This window comes from Thamnophis sirtalis, unplaced genomic scaffold, assembly GCF_051295495.1.
Source record: "Thamnophis sirtalis isolate CommonGarterSnake01/CBP01778 unplaced genomic scaffold, rThaSir2_p1.2 scaffold_3, whole genome shotgun sequence".
In the NCBI taxonomy this organism is placed as follows: domain Eukaryota; kingdom Metazoa; phylum Chordata; class Lepidosauria; order Squamata; family Natricidae; genus Thamnophis; species Thamnophis sirtalis.
The window spans coordinates 106,248,398-106,266,641 of NW_028261383.1; the positions used below are offsets into that span (position 1 = coordinate 106,248,398).

General features: G+C 35.3%; 1 protein-coding gene across 2 annotated transcripts in view; it reads left to right on the forward strand.

Annotated features, from left to right (window-relative positions):
* SLIT3 (slit guidance ligand 3) overlaps positions 1-18,244 on the forward strand; it is a 501,863-nt gene that overhangs the window by 265,232 nt on the left and 218,387 nt on the right. For both annotated transcript variants that reach the window (XM_087709668.1, XM_087709669.1), the window contains exon 5: positions 1,106-1,177. In XM_087709668.1, coding sequence (XP_087565794.1) covers positions 1,106-1,177 — 72 coding nt within the window. The remainder of the gene's footprint in view (positions 1-1,105; positions 1,178-18,244) is intronic.

Sequence of the window (18,244 nt, forward strand, 5' to 3'; positions counted from 1 at the left end):
TTTTCTTCATTTTGTCATATATTTGAATACTTATTTTGTGCTTTTCTAAGCTATTGCTTGTGACTATGGCATTCCACAAAGAATAGAGAAAATAATATGAAGCATATTATATTTTTAAATGAAAGAACATATAATACTAATCCTTAATCACTTTAGGACTTACTGACATTCTTTTTAATCTTCTGTTCATGGGTATTAGACACTAAATATTTGTGAATGTATTGATTGTGCCATAGACAATATTAATTGCATGGAGGTAAGGGTGAGAAATATTTTGTCAGGTTCACATTCTGATTTGAAAGTTCACAACAGCCAAACCACAATATAACTTTCCATTATATTTTTATTCTGTAATGGAGTTCACCAAATGAAGAACTTCTGAAAAAGATGCCGTAAAAATATGTAGCTTCATGGAGATTTTTTCCTATAGATATAACAAAAGCTAAAACAGCAAAAAGAAGAAGAAAATATGATCCTTAGTTATTTCTTTAATATACAACAAAGATGGAATAAAGTATGATATTTTTTATGTAATTGCTTGTTTTAATAAATCTGCAGTATGCATTTATGGTGTTATTAGCAACTACCTGAAGTGGTTATGAACTAATATGTAGAGATTGCATTGAAATCTATATACTAATAGTATCACTCCTTCTTTTATTCTACTATATTTTAGTTACTTATTTTCTTTCTTATTTTCAGTGTTAGGTATTTATTGCCACATTTCAGATAATAAAGAAATGAACTGTTAAAAATTCAGACTTTAAGAAGTACATTTAAAACATTTCAGAATTATTTGGTGCAGTATTTATTTTAAAATGCATAAATAATAGTAATTTATGTAATAGTAGTTGGTACATAGTAGTATCTTCTGTGTTAACAGTCCCAACAAGGTTTTTTTTTGTCGTTTCTGAAAATATAAAGTTCTGCAAAGCTACCATTTCAGTGCATAACCTCTTAAACGTATGTTAACATTTTCATTATTCTTCCTCTTCATGTCACGGGTATTTGCAGTTATGAACACACCTTTATGCCAATATTTTGTATTAAATTCAGTCACTTTCAATGAGTTCATAATATTTGTTTTTTTGTTTCTTATTTTTAGGGACTTAAGTGAAAACCAGATTCAAGGCATCCCTAGGAAGGCTTTTCGAGGAATTACTGATGTAAAGAATTTGTAAGTATTGTCTATCTATAGAATTTGAGCTGAAGCTAAAATCTTTTCATATGCTATTTTATGTATTTAGTGTATTTCAGGACAAGTTATGCATCTTTGTGTTATACAGAAATAGTTTCCTTGCTTAGAAATAGATGTTCACCTTTGACATCCATTCACATCTTGGTTAAATATATGTATATTCTTTCTATATATTATTTTCTCTATTGCAGTCTTCAAAGTCTGTTGAAGAGAACTTGGAAGAAATTGATTAATTAGCTTTGTACTATACAGGTAGTCCTTGATTAACAACAGGAGTTGGGATCAAAATTTTCATTTGCTACCAATGCAGTTGTAAATGGCATGACTTCATTATTTAGCAATGGCAATTGTAGCACTTCCCTTTGCTATTGTTATGGAATGATTGCAGGTAATTAAGCAAATTCTAGGTGGCTTGTAAATAGGCCAGCTGGCTGGCAGGTAAGTGGCTGGTGCCAGGTGGGGGGAGATGCCTGGGTGTACCACAAAGTGCAGCATGTGTGCAGTAGGGTTGTGTGTGTGAGAGAGAGACCATGTGCGTGTGCATTTGCTGCTGGGTAGGGGAGGCTATGAGTGATTTAGCAGAGCAACTTGCAAGCTTTTCCACCACTTCCCCGTTGATTTTGCTTGTGGGAAGCAGGCAAAGAAGGTTGCAAATGACAATCTCATGACCATAGGACACTGCAACTATCATAATGTAAGCAAGTTGCCAAGCACCCAGATCACAATCACGTGACTGCAGGGAACCTGGGATGCCTGGAATTTTAAGAACTGGTTATAAATATCTCTCATTCTGTGCTGTCATAACTTTCAATGGTCACTGAAACAAGACAAATTATTAATAACTCTAGTGAATATATAACTCAGTGGACACATCTTCAAAGATTTTCAATGCAAGCAACAAGTCTCTTTCTGTAGTTTAAGAAAGATGTAGTGGGTATTACATTCTGTGATACGTAAGGAAATCTAGGCCCCCTATAGTGGAGACTGCGGAAGCTTTACAAATTACACACAGTGGGGGTTACAGCTGGTATGCCCCGGTAGGGGGAACCAGTGCCTGCTGTGAGCACCAGTACTTTTCCAGTACAGTGCTCCAGAGGGCCCACCACCCACCTGCCTTCCTTACCTGTATTTGACCCAACCTGGCCATTGTGCATGCACACAGAAGCATATGGCACCTGCACAACACGCCGCCAAGCAGCTGGAGCGTCGTGGGTGGTAAGGTTGCGACAGGATCCAGAACCCACCACTGATTACACATTCATCACAATTGAATTTTGTATTGTTCAACTAACGTTTTGTTCTGTTAATATTAGAGCAATTTGCATGTAGTTCTTTCCACCAGGACTATAAAGCTGTTGTAATGTATTTTATCAGTAGTTTTTCAGGAATCTTATCCAGTGCACCAATATATTTTATTTTAAACATAGAGATGAAACTGAAAAAGAAAACTTCCCAGACAATATTCACGAGTCATTGGACAGAAGTTTAACCTGGAGAATTCAGCCTCATGCTTTTAATTGCAAAGCTACCACACCTTAAGGGAGCCAAGCATTTAATTATTTTTCTCTATTCATTTTCTGAGGTTGTATTTCTTTTTTATGTGGCTAACTACCATTACATATGTGAATGTGCTCATTTCTATTAATTTGGATTCATTAATTTTGATTTCACAAGATGTCCTGCTTTAAATTTAGCAGTAAGATATAATTAACATATACAGTTAGGTTAAGAATAGAACAAAGATAATTGAATCAGTCTTCACAAGAGGAAACAAAGTGTAGGAAATACTTTTAAAAAAATAGTATTTGGAAAAAGCATCTTTATGTTGCAACTCTAAAATAATTGGTGCATATGGTTACTATACAGGGAATAATTGAAGAAGGAGAATAAATATTCTTCTTTACATTTCTTACATACCTGATGTTAATGCTCATATCAATCTGTCCAGCTTCATCTTTTCTTGGGTGGGTGTAGCCACCCTCTGCAGCTGAAGTGGAGCCCCAGGAAAAAGCATTTGGTCTTTAGTGGTTCTGGCAGATGCTATATGTGCTCATTCACACTCAAAATCACATTTGACTTTTCAAATTCAGATCACTGCACAACCCTACTGCTTAGTTTCAGTTGTACTTCAGAAGTGAGGGAGGAAAGAGTCACCTGGGGAAAAGAGAATCAATCAGCAAACAATTAGTTTCACTTGGAAATACCTGTTCTGAAGTATTTTGGGAAGGTTAGATATTGAAAAAGGCTGTTCTTTCCATAAGGAAAAAAAATTATATGTGTTCACCGAAGTACCATTTTACAGAGAGAGCTGGATGGATTTTCATCAAGGCCTTTTACTCTAGTTCTAAGTAGTGCTCTCTACTTAGAACTACTTAGAACTAGAGTAAAAGGCCTTGATGAAAATCCCTTAAACTTTAAATAGCTATTTAAAATTATTCTTCTTATTTTTGATTAGGGAAAACCAAATCTCATTTTTAGGAAAGAAAAAAAAGCAACCGGTATTCATGAGCAGGCGAAAGGTTTAAATGAATTCAAAGGGCGGGGGGATAGTAGAGATTTAATCAAAAACATCATCAAATGTATTGGTAGATGAAAGTTACTTCCTGAAATTGTACTGAAGACATTGAAAAAGCTTCAGATGAATAGTCTGAATGACTAGTTTTGTATTATTTTTCCCCCTTAATTACTGGATCAATTTCAATTTTTAATCAAATTTCTGATTCTATGTAGACTTATCTAGTATCATGCTAATGTTCAAAGCTTATTATAGTCACAAAAGCATTTAGTATCATGATCAGTATTTTATATTCTGTGTTGTATTATATTATTACTTTATCTCACCCATTTTAGATGTAACTCGGGGTGGCAAAAATACCTAATATTTCTTCTTCCTATTTTCCCCACAACAAAAACCTTTGAGGTGGGTCAGGCTGAGAAAGGATAACTGGTCCAAAAATTGCCCAACCAGCTTTCATGCCTAAGAGAGGCCTAGAAGTCACACTCTCCTGCTTTCTGGGCCAACACTGTCACCATTTCATGGAAATTGCTTTTGTACATCCAAGCACATTGTGACGGCTTCTTAAGAAACTAACATCTGTTGACAAAAATTGAAATAAATCCAAAGTAAATTATTACAGTAGCAAAAAGTAGGAATGAATTATAGCTTGCTGTTTGCTGATAGACAAAGCATGCCACTGGTCCATGAACCATACCAGATAAAGGAAGGCAATAGCACAACAAAAACTAAGATGAGATTAAGGGTCTGAATATATATATGCAAATGTGCATGCAAATGTGGCCATGATAGAAAAGTATGGATTCAGTTCTGAGACTTTGTGGGGATTTTTACATTTTTACACTTAGGTTTTTAAATGTAATTTGGAGTTCGTACTAGTATATTATTCACAGTAGATGGTCCTTTGACTCTCATTGACTTCTTTGAAAATTTGGTAGCTAAATTTTGGGAATATATTATTAAAATTATGTTGCCAAGTTCAGGCTGTTGGGAGAGCCTCAGCTGCTGTTGTCTGCTGCACACAACATTCTGTGCTGCTTTCATGTCCCCATTTCTATTGTTGCCAAACTACACTGTGCCTATGTCATATTGGGGAGGTTGTCAGTCTGTGCTCGGGATGAAAAGAGAAATTGTACAGTAATGCAATATCTTGGGTCCAAGAACAGTTTGCAGCTGTTAAACAACACATAAGGAAATTCTGCTGTCCACTGAATTAATTGTTTCGGATCCATGTTGCATTACTTATTATAAAAGTATTACAGCTTCATGATGAAGATACAGACTGACTTAAATTCAACCTATTATCTGTCTCCTTCACCTATTTTCTAGCTTAGATTGGCTTCAGCACTTGTGGCCTTTGGCCTGTCTGCAGCTGAGCTCGAATAGCAAAAAATACAGCAGGGAAATAATTGACACTGATGGATTGAGCCCTGCACATTTGTACGCTTTATGTTGCAGGCAATTTCCCAAGTGATTTTCTAATTAAAAAAACAATGTTGCACTTCCGTTGGCCTAATTAGGGTAACTGTATGGAATACATCTTGGGCCACCCCAGAGAGGAATGAACCGGAATATGTATTTTAATTTATGGATTAAATTACTGGGAGGAGGTAGAGTTTTTCATTTATATTTATATTTTAATACCTGTTACTGGTAGTGGCCAGAAATCTGGCCTTTGCATTTTGGCCTCTGTATTGCAATTAAAGTTATGCAATGCAATAATGAGCGTAATCTATAAAACACCACTTAAAAGATTGCTTTGGAATGTTCAGCAGAGGAAATTGTTTTCCCTTTCTGGCTGTAGGATTTGCCAGTCATCCGGGATCACTTAAAAGCCCTACTTGCCATCCTTGAACAATTAACTTATCCTACTGGAGGTCCGATCTCGGGACTTTCCACATTATTTCATCCTGGCAGCATCTAATAGAAATTAAACAAAATTTTACCTAATGGTATAGACATTTCTTAGTTCATAATTTGTGCCTTGTTTCATTACCTGATTTATACTCTTAAGCTCTTTCTTTGTTATATTTAAACTTTATAATTCTTACTCAGATATTGTCCCAAATTATCTATTCATTGATTAGATTATTATTCCACACTTATTATTTCATAAATAACTTAAGGGAGCAATCCCTGTCTTCTATTTTCTCCACAACAACTGTGAGGTGGATTGGACTGAGAGAGAACAAGTGGCCCAAAGACACCTGGCCAGTTTTCATGCATAAACTGGGACTAGAACTCACACTCTTCCTATTTCTCAGTCAGCACTTTAATCACTACCAAACTGCTTCTCCTATTCATAACATTCAAAATGGAAAATGTAAACGTATTTGTTATTTTATACTTATTGTAAAATATTTTCTAATAGCATTCTAGGATGAAGCAACCAAGAGGAATACACAGATATACAGATTTAAATGTTTGGTATAAATTGGATTGTAACATAAAGCCATGTTTATAATATCCACTCTTCCTCTAACTTCTGACCTGTTCTGCTGCTGCATCTTTCAACTCTGTCTATTCGTTTCTTTGATTAATCTCTATATTAAACTAATGTTTGTAGATTACAAAGAAGGTTCATTAGGTCATACATTGTTGCTAGCATATCATTATTAGCAATATTCATTTTTTTTCAAGGAAAGCCTTGAACTGGTTTATCTTACGTTTCATACTTGTTTCATGCTAGAGTCCAATATTTGTAATGGAATCAAGCCAAAACAGTGTCACTCTAGCTCAGGAGAACAGTTTCTGCAAGTAAATATAATCCATATGACTAAATGTTGCATGACTAGATTTAATAGTTCTTTCAGATATATTAATGAAGCAGACCAAAAGATTTCAAAGACTGAACAAAATACAGCATGCAACATTTTTTTTAAAAAATGTAACAAAATTAATTCTGTGACAAAATTCCAGTGGCTACATAAAATTAACTAATTTCCACCACTCCTTAAATTCTTCTGGACCATGATTGAAAATTCTTGATTAAATTTCCTACGTGTTCATATAAACACATTTAAAATGGAATACTGTCCCTAAGTGGAATGAATTAAACATTTCAGACTTTATGTAAGGAAGAAAGTTGGCATATCAAATGCACATTATGCACTATAATTTTCCAGTGATTGGGAAAAAGTACAATACAGTATAGTATTGTTAGGGAATAAAACATAACCTCACAATTTCCTTTTCTAGTTTTAGCAACATTCCACGTTTGCAGCATTCCTTCTGTTTGCATTTTATGCAAAGTAGAGGGACAATATGGAGTAGCTTCAAAATAATTTCTTTAAAATGAAGACCAACTCACAGTTTTAAGGGATATTTTGTTTCCTTATTTGGCTGTATTGTTGAACTAATAAAAACTGAATTACACATCCAAGTGATTCATCTTTTTCAATGCCAGTAAATATGCGCAGTGTTAGAGTTACATTTAATGTTTTAGCTTCACTTTGAAAGAAGGATGTGTTCTTAAAGAAATTCAAACTCTAATTATCCCAAATTTTATAATCACTCTCACTATGTACATTTTCAGAATCCATCTCAGAATTAGAAAGGTGGTTGTTTTTTTTGTTATATGCTATTGTCATGAATTTTGAAATTTCCTTGAGATTTAAACCAGTGTTGTTGTTGTTTTTACAAAATCATGGCTGTTGCAACATCCCCATAGTCAAGAAGTTAGAAGTCACTCCTGCTTCCTTTTGTTTATGTTTTACCCACCCATGATAATTCTGTTTATCTGTTTAGGTAAATAAATAATGTCAAGTGCCGGCAAAATCAGGATATGCACACAGTTCAAATGAGTATAAAGATTTATTGCAAGTGTAAGTTCTCTACAAAAATCTGAGCTACTAACAGTCAAGGGAAATAAGTGTGATTTACGTAGGTATTCAAGGTGGGCTGAACTTAGATCACCTGAGAGTGCGCAAGGACTCATGACATTTGACTCCTCCCCGGGCTGAGCCTGGTCATCTTCTACATCTTGACTTATTATTGAAATTTGTTTGCCACTGCAATTATTTTTTCTGCTAAGGAAATATAATCTTGATGGTAGATGATCATCGGACTGTCCAGCGTTGGGATAAAAAAGTATAGTCATCTTAAATTTTATGTTCCTTCTGATCACATCAGACTGCACTACCTTTCTTTTAAAGGATGATCCTTTGTACAGGGCACAGGGTTGTCTACTGTTTTCTAATTTTTATATGATTTCTTTATTATCCATAGATAAAGGAATGACTGTGGGGATGCACACACAAACATACACATACATACTGTATATAACAAAAAATATGTTATTTGTGCTAGATGATTTGGGGATTGTTGTTTTTTCATCAAAGCATTTTTTATTCCCTCTGTTTCATCTCTCCTGCTTATTCTTTTCCTTTTTTCCTTTTTTGGGGGGTGAAATTATATTTCCTAAGCAGGGCAGCTCTCTCAGAGGACAGAACCTGACACGTATCAGAGAGATACCTACAAAAGTTAGGGAGTTTTGAATACGTCTTAATTTAATTAACTTCTCTGCTGCAGAACTTCATATCATCCAGATAATAGTGGACACCTTGGTTTAGAATTTGTTGCTATGTTTGAACTTTAGCTATGATGGGTTGGCTCAGCAGTGTTATTTCACAACCATATGATTTTACATTATGAGTTTTCCATGAAACATACATTATAAGTTTTCAAAGACATTTTTGTGCAGATAGGTTAGATTTGAAAAGGTTGACAATAAGGTTCAAAAATTCCAATCCAGGCTAATAGATGAAAATACATTTTTATGTGAAACAGAGAACCCTCCATTAGAGCAGCTTGACAGCTTGCCCTTTTGGTATTGGGTGGGTAAGTTCCATTCAAAGATTGATGGCTAATGCTCTACAGAATTCTCATTTATTTAAAATATAGGTATATATTTCAGGGTTTGGGTGTATATCTGAAAATTATAATATAGTAGACAGTACCAATTGAGTCCAGTTCCATCTTCTTTAGTTGATAAAGCTAGTATCTGGCAGATTATGAATTCTAGTCTCATCTTATTCACAAATCCAAATGGATGACCTTGGGCCAGAATGCCAAGACCTATTATTCCCAAGGAAAAGAAATTTAGAAACATTTTGCTACTTTACTGCTGCACAGCTGGTGTTCAGGGCCACCATCATGTTGTGGCAGTCAGCCATCATCATATCATCCTCATATTCAATGACCCTTGGCACCTTTCATAATTAATGGCACTGGTCTTTTGATGTTCTGAAGTTCTTCCTTCAGAAAAACCACAAGACAAGTTACTAGCCCTCACATTGTTTCTAAAGTAGAAAGAGTCTTAGAACATCACAAGATGAGTGCCAGCCCCCATGATGTTTCCAAAGGATAGAATAAGCCTCAGAAACATTGTGAGATGAGCTCTTACAGCTCTTATGGTATTCTGACGCTCTTTCTATCTTTGGAAAATATTGTGTTGGCTAGCTGTTTACAATATCTGTGCCTTCTGTCAGCTGGGTGCACTTGTCAGCAACTTCACAGAAAGAAAAACTAAGTAGAGCATTTATTGGAGAGAAAGGCCAAGCCTTCTGGGAGATAGAGAAATGGAAAGGCCCAAGTATTTCAGGAGAGTGGGGACATTTTTTTTATTCTGTTCTCTGGAGCATTATTTTCAGATAGTTGTCTTTTATAGCACAATGTATAAGAATAGGCAATTTTACTATTGATTGCTTGGTCTCCTTTCTCACGTATTCCAAGCTGTTTTGTACCCATTTCTCACACAATTGTTCAGGTTTAAAATGGAGTAACTTCCTTTCATTATGTCATGTTTGCAAACAAATAGATCATTTTGACATGACTTTACAATTAAGTTGATTACTATCCATATATTGATTACTTAATAAAAAGTTCTAAACTAACTTTTTGCTCAAACATGGATGATCCCAAGTTAAATGAAGTTCTCTGTATTCTTCCATATTTTGTCTCTTGATAACTAACATAAATTCCATCTTACAAAAGAGATTATCTGACTAACCATCTGTCACTTTTGAGTTCATGTTGTCCCACTTAACTGGTTAGTACATTACAGAGATCCTGCTGCCTAGCAATCTCATTTCCAGGCAAGAAGTTTGATTATTCTAGGTCTCTTTTCCTTGAAAATGTCTACATCTATGCTGATTGATACAGTCAGAAGTGTTTCAAGAATTCCATTTCTGCCATGACAGACATTACTTGTCTGGGTTGCCCCCAATATGTAGTAGTGCATTTGCATAGCCACTATTCCACATTTCATGGAGTTGGTGATTTGATTATATGAATGATCTGTGTGACAAAGTTGTACTTTATATGGCAGTTTGAGAGAATAGTAGAAGAACAGCTAAATAGTTTCCACCAGATACCAAATGGATTTAATCTTTGGAATTAAGGCACACCTGGCTGATTAACAGTTTTGCTCTGGAGATCTGCTTTCTCTCTCAGAACTAATATCTCCCTTTTGTTTTAGTGAGAACCAGGTAACATCAGAATGACATTTGAAGTGCAAATGAGAGAAATGGAACAAAAACAGATCATGCATGGATTAAGGCTCATTGGGGCAATGGAGCCAGTGATGGCAATAGAGCCAGTGATGAATAGCTTATTTTTTTGCCTCTATTTCCTTTGCAATGAATTGACAAAAAACTATTGCATCTCCATTCTGCAACAATCACTAAAGTATTTTGAAGTGGAAGGGAAATGAAATAATGGTGGTCATTCTAAGCAATTTACATATTATTTGTGGAAAGATCTTCTTTACCTTAAGCTCTTCCCCACTGCCCACTTCCCCACACTGATGATGTTAGTCATCAACCTAACATCCTTTTTGGAGAGCAGAAATGGATGATATAGCTGTACATTCACCTCATCCCCCTGCAAATGAGATCTCCAGGTGTGTTTTTCTGCTGGGATCTTTGAATGCTGCTGTCTGTACAGGCTGTTGAAATTTCTTTTGTGACAAACTAATCTCAGCAGTTCATTGACTATTTTGCAGGAACACTCCTTCAATTGATTCAATGATTACTGTGGTTTATAATGTCTTATACAGAGATGTTTACCAGCAGTACTAAAATAGCATAATGGTTACAACATTGGTTGGTAAAATTGAGCTGGCTACTTCAAAACTTAGCAGAATAATGGTTTTCTAAATTATTGTCATTGTGTTTGTTTCTTCGAGTTACCTATTTGTCCTTGGGGTTTTTTATTTTTTAAATCCTTCCAATAGTGCATTGCTTCATCATTTGTCCAGTCATTAGTCACCTGAATAAAAAAAGTTTTATCCAATCTGGATTTCACCCTGCTGAGCAGGAAAACATTTTAGTTCAATGACTAGAAAAATAAGGAAACGGCGCACTGCTGGATTTTTTTAAGCTGAGGCAAAATACAAACAGCAGTTAAAACACATGTAGAGAAAGAAATTGTTTTACCAGGTTTTAAACCAGCAACCATCTGTTCACAGGGCAAATGTTATGGCATTTCAGTCTTACAGGATTAGGAGCAAAAGTAACTCCAGAAGAGATTAGAATCCAGCTGACCAGGAAGAAAGAATTTTTATTATTATTTTTATGGTTGGTCACATGCTCAGCCACATGTTTAAACTGGATTTGGCATTTTTGTCCACCAATTGAGTCCTTTCCAAGAACCTGGGATTGGCAGGTGTTGTTTTTGGCATTAAAGATATTGTTTCAGGAAGAAAGTTTTCAAAGTAATGCTGTCAGTTGGAATTGACTGATGGTGATTTTGTCAATGTCAATGTGACGTCAATGTGTTCAAATGCTGCTCCAGATGTTTTTGGGTTGCACTCAAGGCATCTATAACTATTGACATTACTGTATGTTTGTTTTACTTTGCCACAATCATTCAACTTCTGTTTGCAGATCTTTGTATTTGGTTATTTTCCTACAGTTCTTTCTCTTCTATTCTGCTATCACCAGGGCCTGTCATGTCCACCATCCAGACTTTTTTGTCTTTTTATCAATAATTGTTAAATATGGGGTGTTATGTAGCAGATGCTTGTTGTCTGTTTAAATTCTAAAGTACCAGAGCACTTTAGCTTCTTCATTTTCTAACACTTTATCCATGTTGTGGTCCTTGTTTGCAGGCAAATGTATTTCTTGCAGATAGTCCAATGTTGCTACTTAGTCATACAGTTGTATGTAGTTAGTCTGCATGATCATCTTGCAGCAGCTAACTAGGTGGTCCACTGTTTCTTCAGCTTCTTGACAGAGATTACATTTACTGTCCATTGCTGTCTTCTCAATTTTGGCTTTGTATGTTTACATTTGTTCTTAAGACTTGGTCTTATGCAGCCAAAGTTATCCCCTCTGTCTCTTTTTTCAACTTTCCAACTCTTAGTGACTGCCTAGTATTATTATTATCTGCTTTGTCTGCTATTTTTTTTTTGTACTGGTTATTTTTGTGTAATATTTTGCCTGGCCATGTTTCTTTTATTTATTTGGTATTTCTTGTTGCCAGTTTGGCCTCTCTGGTATTCAGTAATATTTCATGATGTATTATTTACCTATATAGGTAAGTAGCACCAGTATAACATAACAGAATTGATATTCAAATATTTAAAACAATTGACAATGCCAGAATAATTAATAAAAGTACATATACAAACAATTTTGTCTGAGAGACCATATGTTACAAGGCTTCCTCAGGCTATACAAATACAACAATAAGAAATTAAAATTAGAAATCTGGAAAATATAAACCTAGAATAGCAGTATAAAATACAAGTCTGGTGTACTTGTAGTATTCCATGTCCACCTATTCTCCTTGGTAGATAGTTTGTCAATGTCATTTTCCTGGCTTTTAACACAGCTTGAATCCAATCCACAGTTCCAGCTGTGAATCTAATGACTGGAATTTCCCAGGTGTTAATTACCTTGATGGTATTGCTTCCACTGAGTTTGGACTTTAAGATCTTCTTCACTCTCTTGATGTGTTCACTTCCAACCTTCTTCTTGACTTCAGTGTGCTTGATGTTGTCAACATGAATGCCCAGATATGTGCAGTGATGTTCTTCATCCAGAATCTTGATGTTATTTCCATATGGCATTTTGCTACCTTGATTCCTTCCTTGTTTACTAATTTCCCTCTCTTGATGATAAGGGTGGTCCATTCAACAGGTGAAAATATTATTTTGAATATGATTGTTATGTGTATGCATGTATATTTTGATGATTTAATTTTATATCTATACATGTAACTTTGTGAGTACATGTGTCCACAGGAAGGAGTGTAATTGATAATTACATTCCTGGAAAGAAAGATTGGAGGTCACAACAGCTGGTATTTTTCCAATGTTAGATGTAGTAGCCTGCTGTCTAGCCTGAATACAGGTAGCTCTTAACTTATAGTTCATTTAGTGACTGTTCAAAGTTACAGCAGCAATGAAAAAAGTGGCTTTGCATGACTGCTTTTCACACTTACAACCATTCCAACATCTCCATGATCATATGAGCAAAATTCAGATGCTTGGCAACTGACTCATATTTATGATGGTTGCAGTGTCCCAGCTGATCATCTTTGCTACTTTCAGACATGAAAAGTCAATGGGGAAGCCAGAGTCACTTCCCACCATGTTACTAACTTAACTGCAGTGATTCACTTAACAACTGTGCCAGGAAAGGTCATGGAATGGGGCAAAATTCACTTAAAAATGTCTCCTTTAGCAACAGAAATTCTTGGCTCAATTGTGGTTGTAAGTTGAAGACTACCTATTCCTTATAAGCTGCTGTCAAGGAGACATTTTTTTCTTAACGCATCTTAAAATCAAGCCATTATGAGTACAGGACAGAAACAGCTTTAGTTGGCAATGTGATTATTATTTAGATTATAATGGTTGGGGAAAGTATAGTGAATCTTTGTTTGTCCTAGGAATTATTTTTAGCATCTAGATCTTATAAGAATGCAAATAAATGTTAGCTATTATATGCATCGTTTAAAAAAATCCCTTTTCAGGTTGACTTATAACTGGGATATCAAATTAAGACTACTTGGGTAGCTTTGATTGCATGATCTTTATTAGAAAATGATTGGGAAAGTGTGTCCTTCTAGTTATCCAGGAAGGTCCTGTAGTTACTTTCAATAATACTTATTCATAACTATTATTATTTTGACAGTGATATCAGACTATGTGGCAGGATTGGACCTTAGGGACAATGTTTGCTGAAATTCAGTTCCTTCTTGCCAAACCCTGTCCAGGAGGTGGTGCTGTGGTCCTACCATTCAACCCCTCGGACACTAATATGCCTCATCCTACATAGGGTCTCTATCTCATGCCTCTTGTCCTGAAATGCCTGCCTTCAACATATTATCTTGGTTCTAACCATTGGAAGTTACTTTGTTCAGCACAGTGCTGCAGGAGTGGCCACTTTGTCTTAAATTGCACCTCTTGTCTCAAACCAAGATGGTACCGAAATGTACATGTGTATATTATTCATGGTTGATGCAGTTTATTCTGCCTACATCTCTCTCCTTTTGCTTTATGGACTATTTGATTATCACACTGAACATCCAGCAATGTCCTTGCCTACATTGTCAATATCTTCCCATTTATTATTTATGTATTACTTTTCTGTGCGTATCTCAAATTGAAGCAAGCATACTTCTGAAGAGTGATGCTCTACCATGCTTTGAGTAGTTTGCCTGGTAATTAATGCATGTTTCCCCTTTCTCTGCTTCCCTCCCTTTTTTATATCTCCCCATCTATCTCTCCCTCTCTTCTGATTAACCATAGTGCTTGCTAGCAAAGAAGCATGTTAGGTTTCCTTAATTTCCTTATTTCAAAGCTGGGTGTATGAGTTGCCTTATTGTTTATTGGCTTGGTAAACTTGAGGGTCCTCTTTCATATTTACATCCATGTCCTTCTGGTTGCTGTGATTGGTGCCCAGCCTTCCTAGATAAGGAATTTGCTGTCTGGACCAGTGATGCACATCCAAGATATCTTATTCCTCACGCCTGTTTGGGGGCAATCAATCACACTGATTATTCTCACCCATATTATAAGCAAACAGTCAGAAGATAAAGTTATAGTTCTGAGACTGATAGGAAATAATTTTGAATAGTAAGGTGATTTGAAAAAAGGTAATTTAAACATATTTCTCTTAGAATATGTTTATTAAGATAACTTGTAATAATAGTGTTACATTCTAAGAAGATCTATTGTAGTGGATAACAATAGAAATTAACAATAGAAAATGTTAACATTCTTTTTAATCAGCTGTATGTACAGTAGAACCTCTGATTACAACCATAATTCTTTCTATAATTTTGGTCGCAAACCAAAACTAATTTTGGAAATTTGGCACTTACAAAAAAAATGGCATGGAAGGGGAAATCAGCCACAAAAAAATGTGAATTTTTTGGTCGGAACCTGATTTGGTCGTGGTCAGAAGCGTTCGTGACCAGAGGTTCTATTGTATGCTGCAATGGTTATGTGGGAATGACCTTGGAAACTGAGCAAGACACAACTAAGGGATCAGTCAAATGAAAGGCAATTTGACCAGCAGCAGGAATTTGGGCAGGGCAAGAGGTTCAAAGAAGATTCTCCCTAGTTTTGGGGGCTAATAAAGGTGCGGGTTGAAAGAAGTACTTTGAGACTGGAAGATTTTGTCCATTTTATGAGATTGACCAGACAGAAAACACAACCAGATGAGCTAATTCTACTTTATTGTAAGGTTATATTAACAGTATCTTGCAAGTTTGGCACCAAAACTAGTTAACAACAACAAAACAGAACCAAAAAAGCAGCAGCAGCAGAAAACACTGTCATAAATTCTGACATGGATAGGATATGCTGTAAAAGTCTATTTCCATAAGGTCTAGGAGATCCTTCTCATGCTGTTTTGTTTTAGTTGTCCCCAACTTTCCCACACTAATGAATCTTAGCTCAGTACCTCCTAGTTTTGAAAATTCTTTGAATAGCTAACAATAAATCATTAGCAGAATTGATTGCCACTGATATTAAACAAAAGCTCCCTGATAGCAGTTGATTCAAATGAATGATGACATTAATTTGGACTGGACCGGATGCTCAGTATCCTTTCCTGTGTGACATTGTTAAACTGAGGGCGGTATAATTCAAGAAACCAATGTAAAGTCAACAATTTCACTTTTAACTTCCTTTAAATAGAAATGTGTATATGTAGAGGTTACCCTTGACTAATTTATGCTGACTTCATGCTAACTTTGAATATATTTGTTGAAGATTTCCTGTAGCATATATTTGGGGCTGTCAGAGAAGCTTTTATCCTGGAAAAAAAAATTGTGCTGGTTTTAATTACAATTTTAAATAGCTCTATAACCATTGTGAACTCTAGGTTTACATCATTTTTATGATAGCCCCATAGATCCTACTTTATTGATTTTGTCATCTGTTTCATTACACTTAATGCAAACCTTTTGTAGTGAGTTACTCTGTTCTCTGGGGACTGCAAAGGAAGGATCAAGATGTAGTGTCTTGGCCAAAACAGCACAACACATATAATTTTATCAGAGACTGAACCAATCATGAAAGGCCATTAAAATCATTTAGCAGGATGTTGAAGATATATGCCAGTTTGAACTGTTCAAATGGCAAAGACAGGCTTCTCAGCAATATTGGTTCAGCATCCCGTTTCCTATAGAGATGACTTATTTTAGCAATATTTTTATTTTGTGATATATTTTTGATCAATGTATGGTAAGAATAGTAATTTAACTATTGATTTTTTCCATTCTAGCAATAAGAAATATGTAAAAAACATCTGTCAAAGCTAACACAGGATAAGTGAATGCACCTCAGTATTCCTGTGCATATGTATTTGCACCATGTCAAAACCAACATGGTAAACTGTTCTGTCCCCCCTTCTCCGCTCGTTAAACAGACAACAGGCAAACAACTTAAAAGGAACTCTCTTTATCAGTTCTCGGCTCAGACTGGCTGCGAGCCCAAAAATAACATAAATACAGTCTCTGACGAGATAACAGAATACTAAACAAAAACTCTTACAACGCAATGCACTTCTCCAAGTGTATCCTTGAATCAGGGTTACATAAAACAAAGCACTTCTCCAAGTATATCTTACATGAACTACGACTGATGATCAATCAATGTTGAACGAACCAAAGAACGTTGACTCCTGCAACTAGGGCGTGGCACCATCCATCCTTTTATCCCCAGAATATGCTCCTAACAAGCCCCAGCTGGATAATTAATCTTGCATCCTGAAAAGACTCACAGAAGACGTCTGCTGAGTCACAACAGTAAACAAAGATACGATAAGCAGTCAGCAGATCTATGTTCCCCATTTCAACTTGGCAGAGAATTATTTTGAACTGGAAAAGTACTACTTTCTAATTTACTATCAAAAATTATATGGTTTGATTTAGCAGACACAGGTATTAAAATTGGGGAATCAGTAAATGTACACTAGCAGTACTTACAGAAGCAAGGTCTCTTCTAATTCCCAAAAATACCCCCCCCCGCCACATCATATAAAATCTTAAAATTTTATTATTATTATTGGAGTCCTTTTGTAATATCTCATTGAAATCACATAAAATCATTTCTTAAAATATGTGAATAGGGACGATGGTAGATGAAGATGCATAAAGTAAAAAAATGGTAAAAGGCTTCTCTTAATAACTTCATGCTTGAATCCCATTTATCCAATGAAATGTAATGATGGGAGCAAGTATAGCATAGTGTTAAAGTTTTGAATTAAAACTGCTTCAACTTTTACTCAGTTTATAAAGTTCACTGGATGTTTCTGGAATAATCCCTATTGCTCAGCCTACCCTACTTCACAAAGTGTTGTAAGGTGAAAATTGGAGAGAATCATATATACCACCTTCAGTTGTTAGAGAAAGGTGAATATAATTGTAAAATATAAACAATGTGATATCAGATGAAAAGGTATTTCTTCATGTAGCACACAGATAAAATATGGAATTCATTACTTTAATTGGACTGAAGAGAATTCCACCTTTCAAGGCTTTAGGACTGGAGTTAATAAAACTATCAAAACTCTGGATGAAAAGAATCATGTATTATTTCTACTAATTTTAGAGATAAAAAGAGATGGGGGGTATTGAGATTAGATAAGATATGTATTTGTGTTTGTATACATTTCTGAGGAATAGGTGTGAAAGAATTATCCAGTGCTTGGTTTCTGGTAAACGTCTTCTCCTAGAGTCATATACATATGATTCTTCACAGAGATAATAAGTATTGCCTGCATGATCTTTGATTTAATGCAGAAGAACACTTCTATTGCAAAGAAGAAAAGAAGTTAGTCTTGAGACCCCACAGTCAAAAAAATAAACTATATATATGATGGAATGTTATCTCCCATAAATCTGCCAGGATATTTTTGTATCTCAAAACTCAATGTTTTAAGTTCGTGTTTAAAGAGAGGATTGCCTCATGGAAAAAATGCCTAAGCTGGTAGACTTTTGATACTTTTTTCTGCTGGTCCATTTTTATGAAGCCAAGATCTTATCAGTAAAACAAAACTATCTGTAGACTTTTT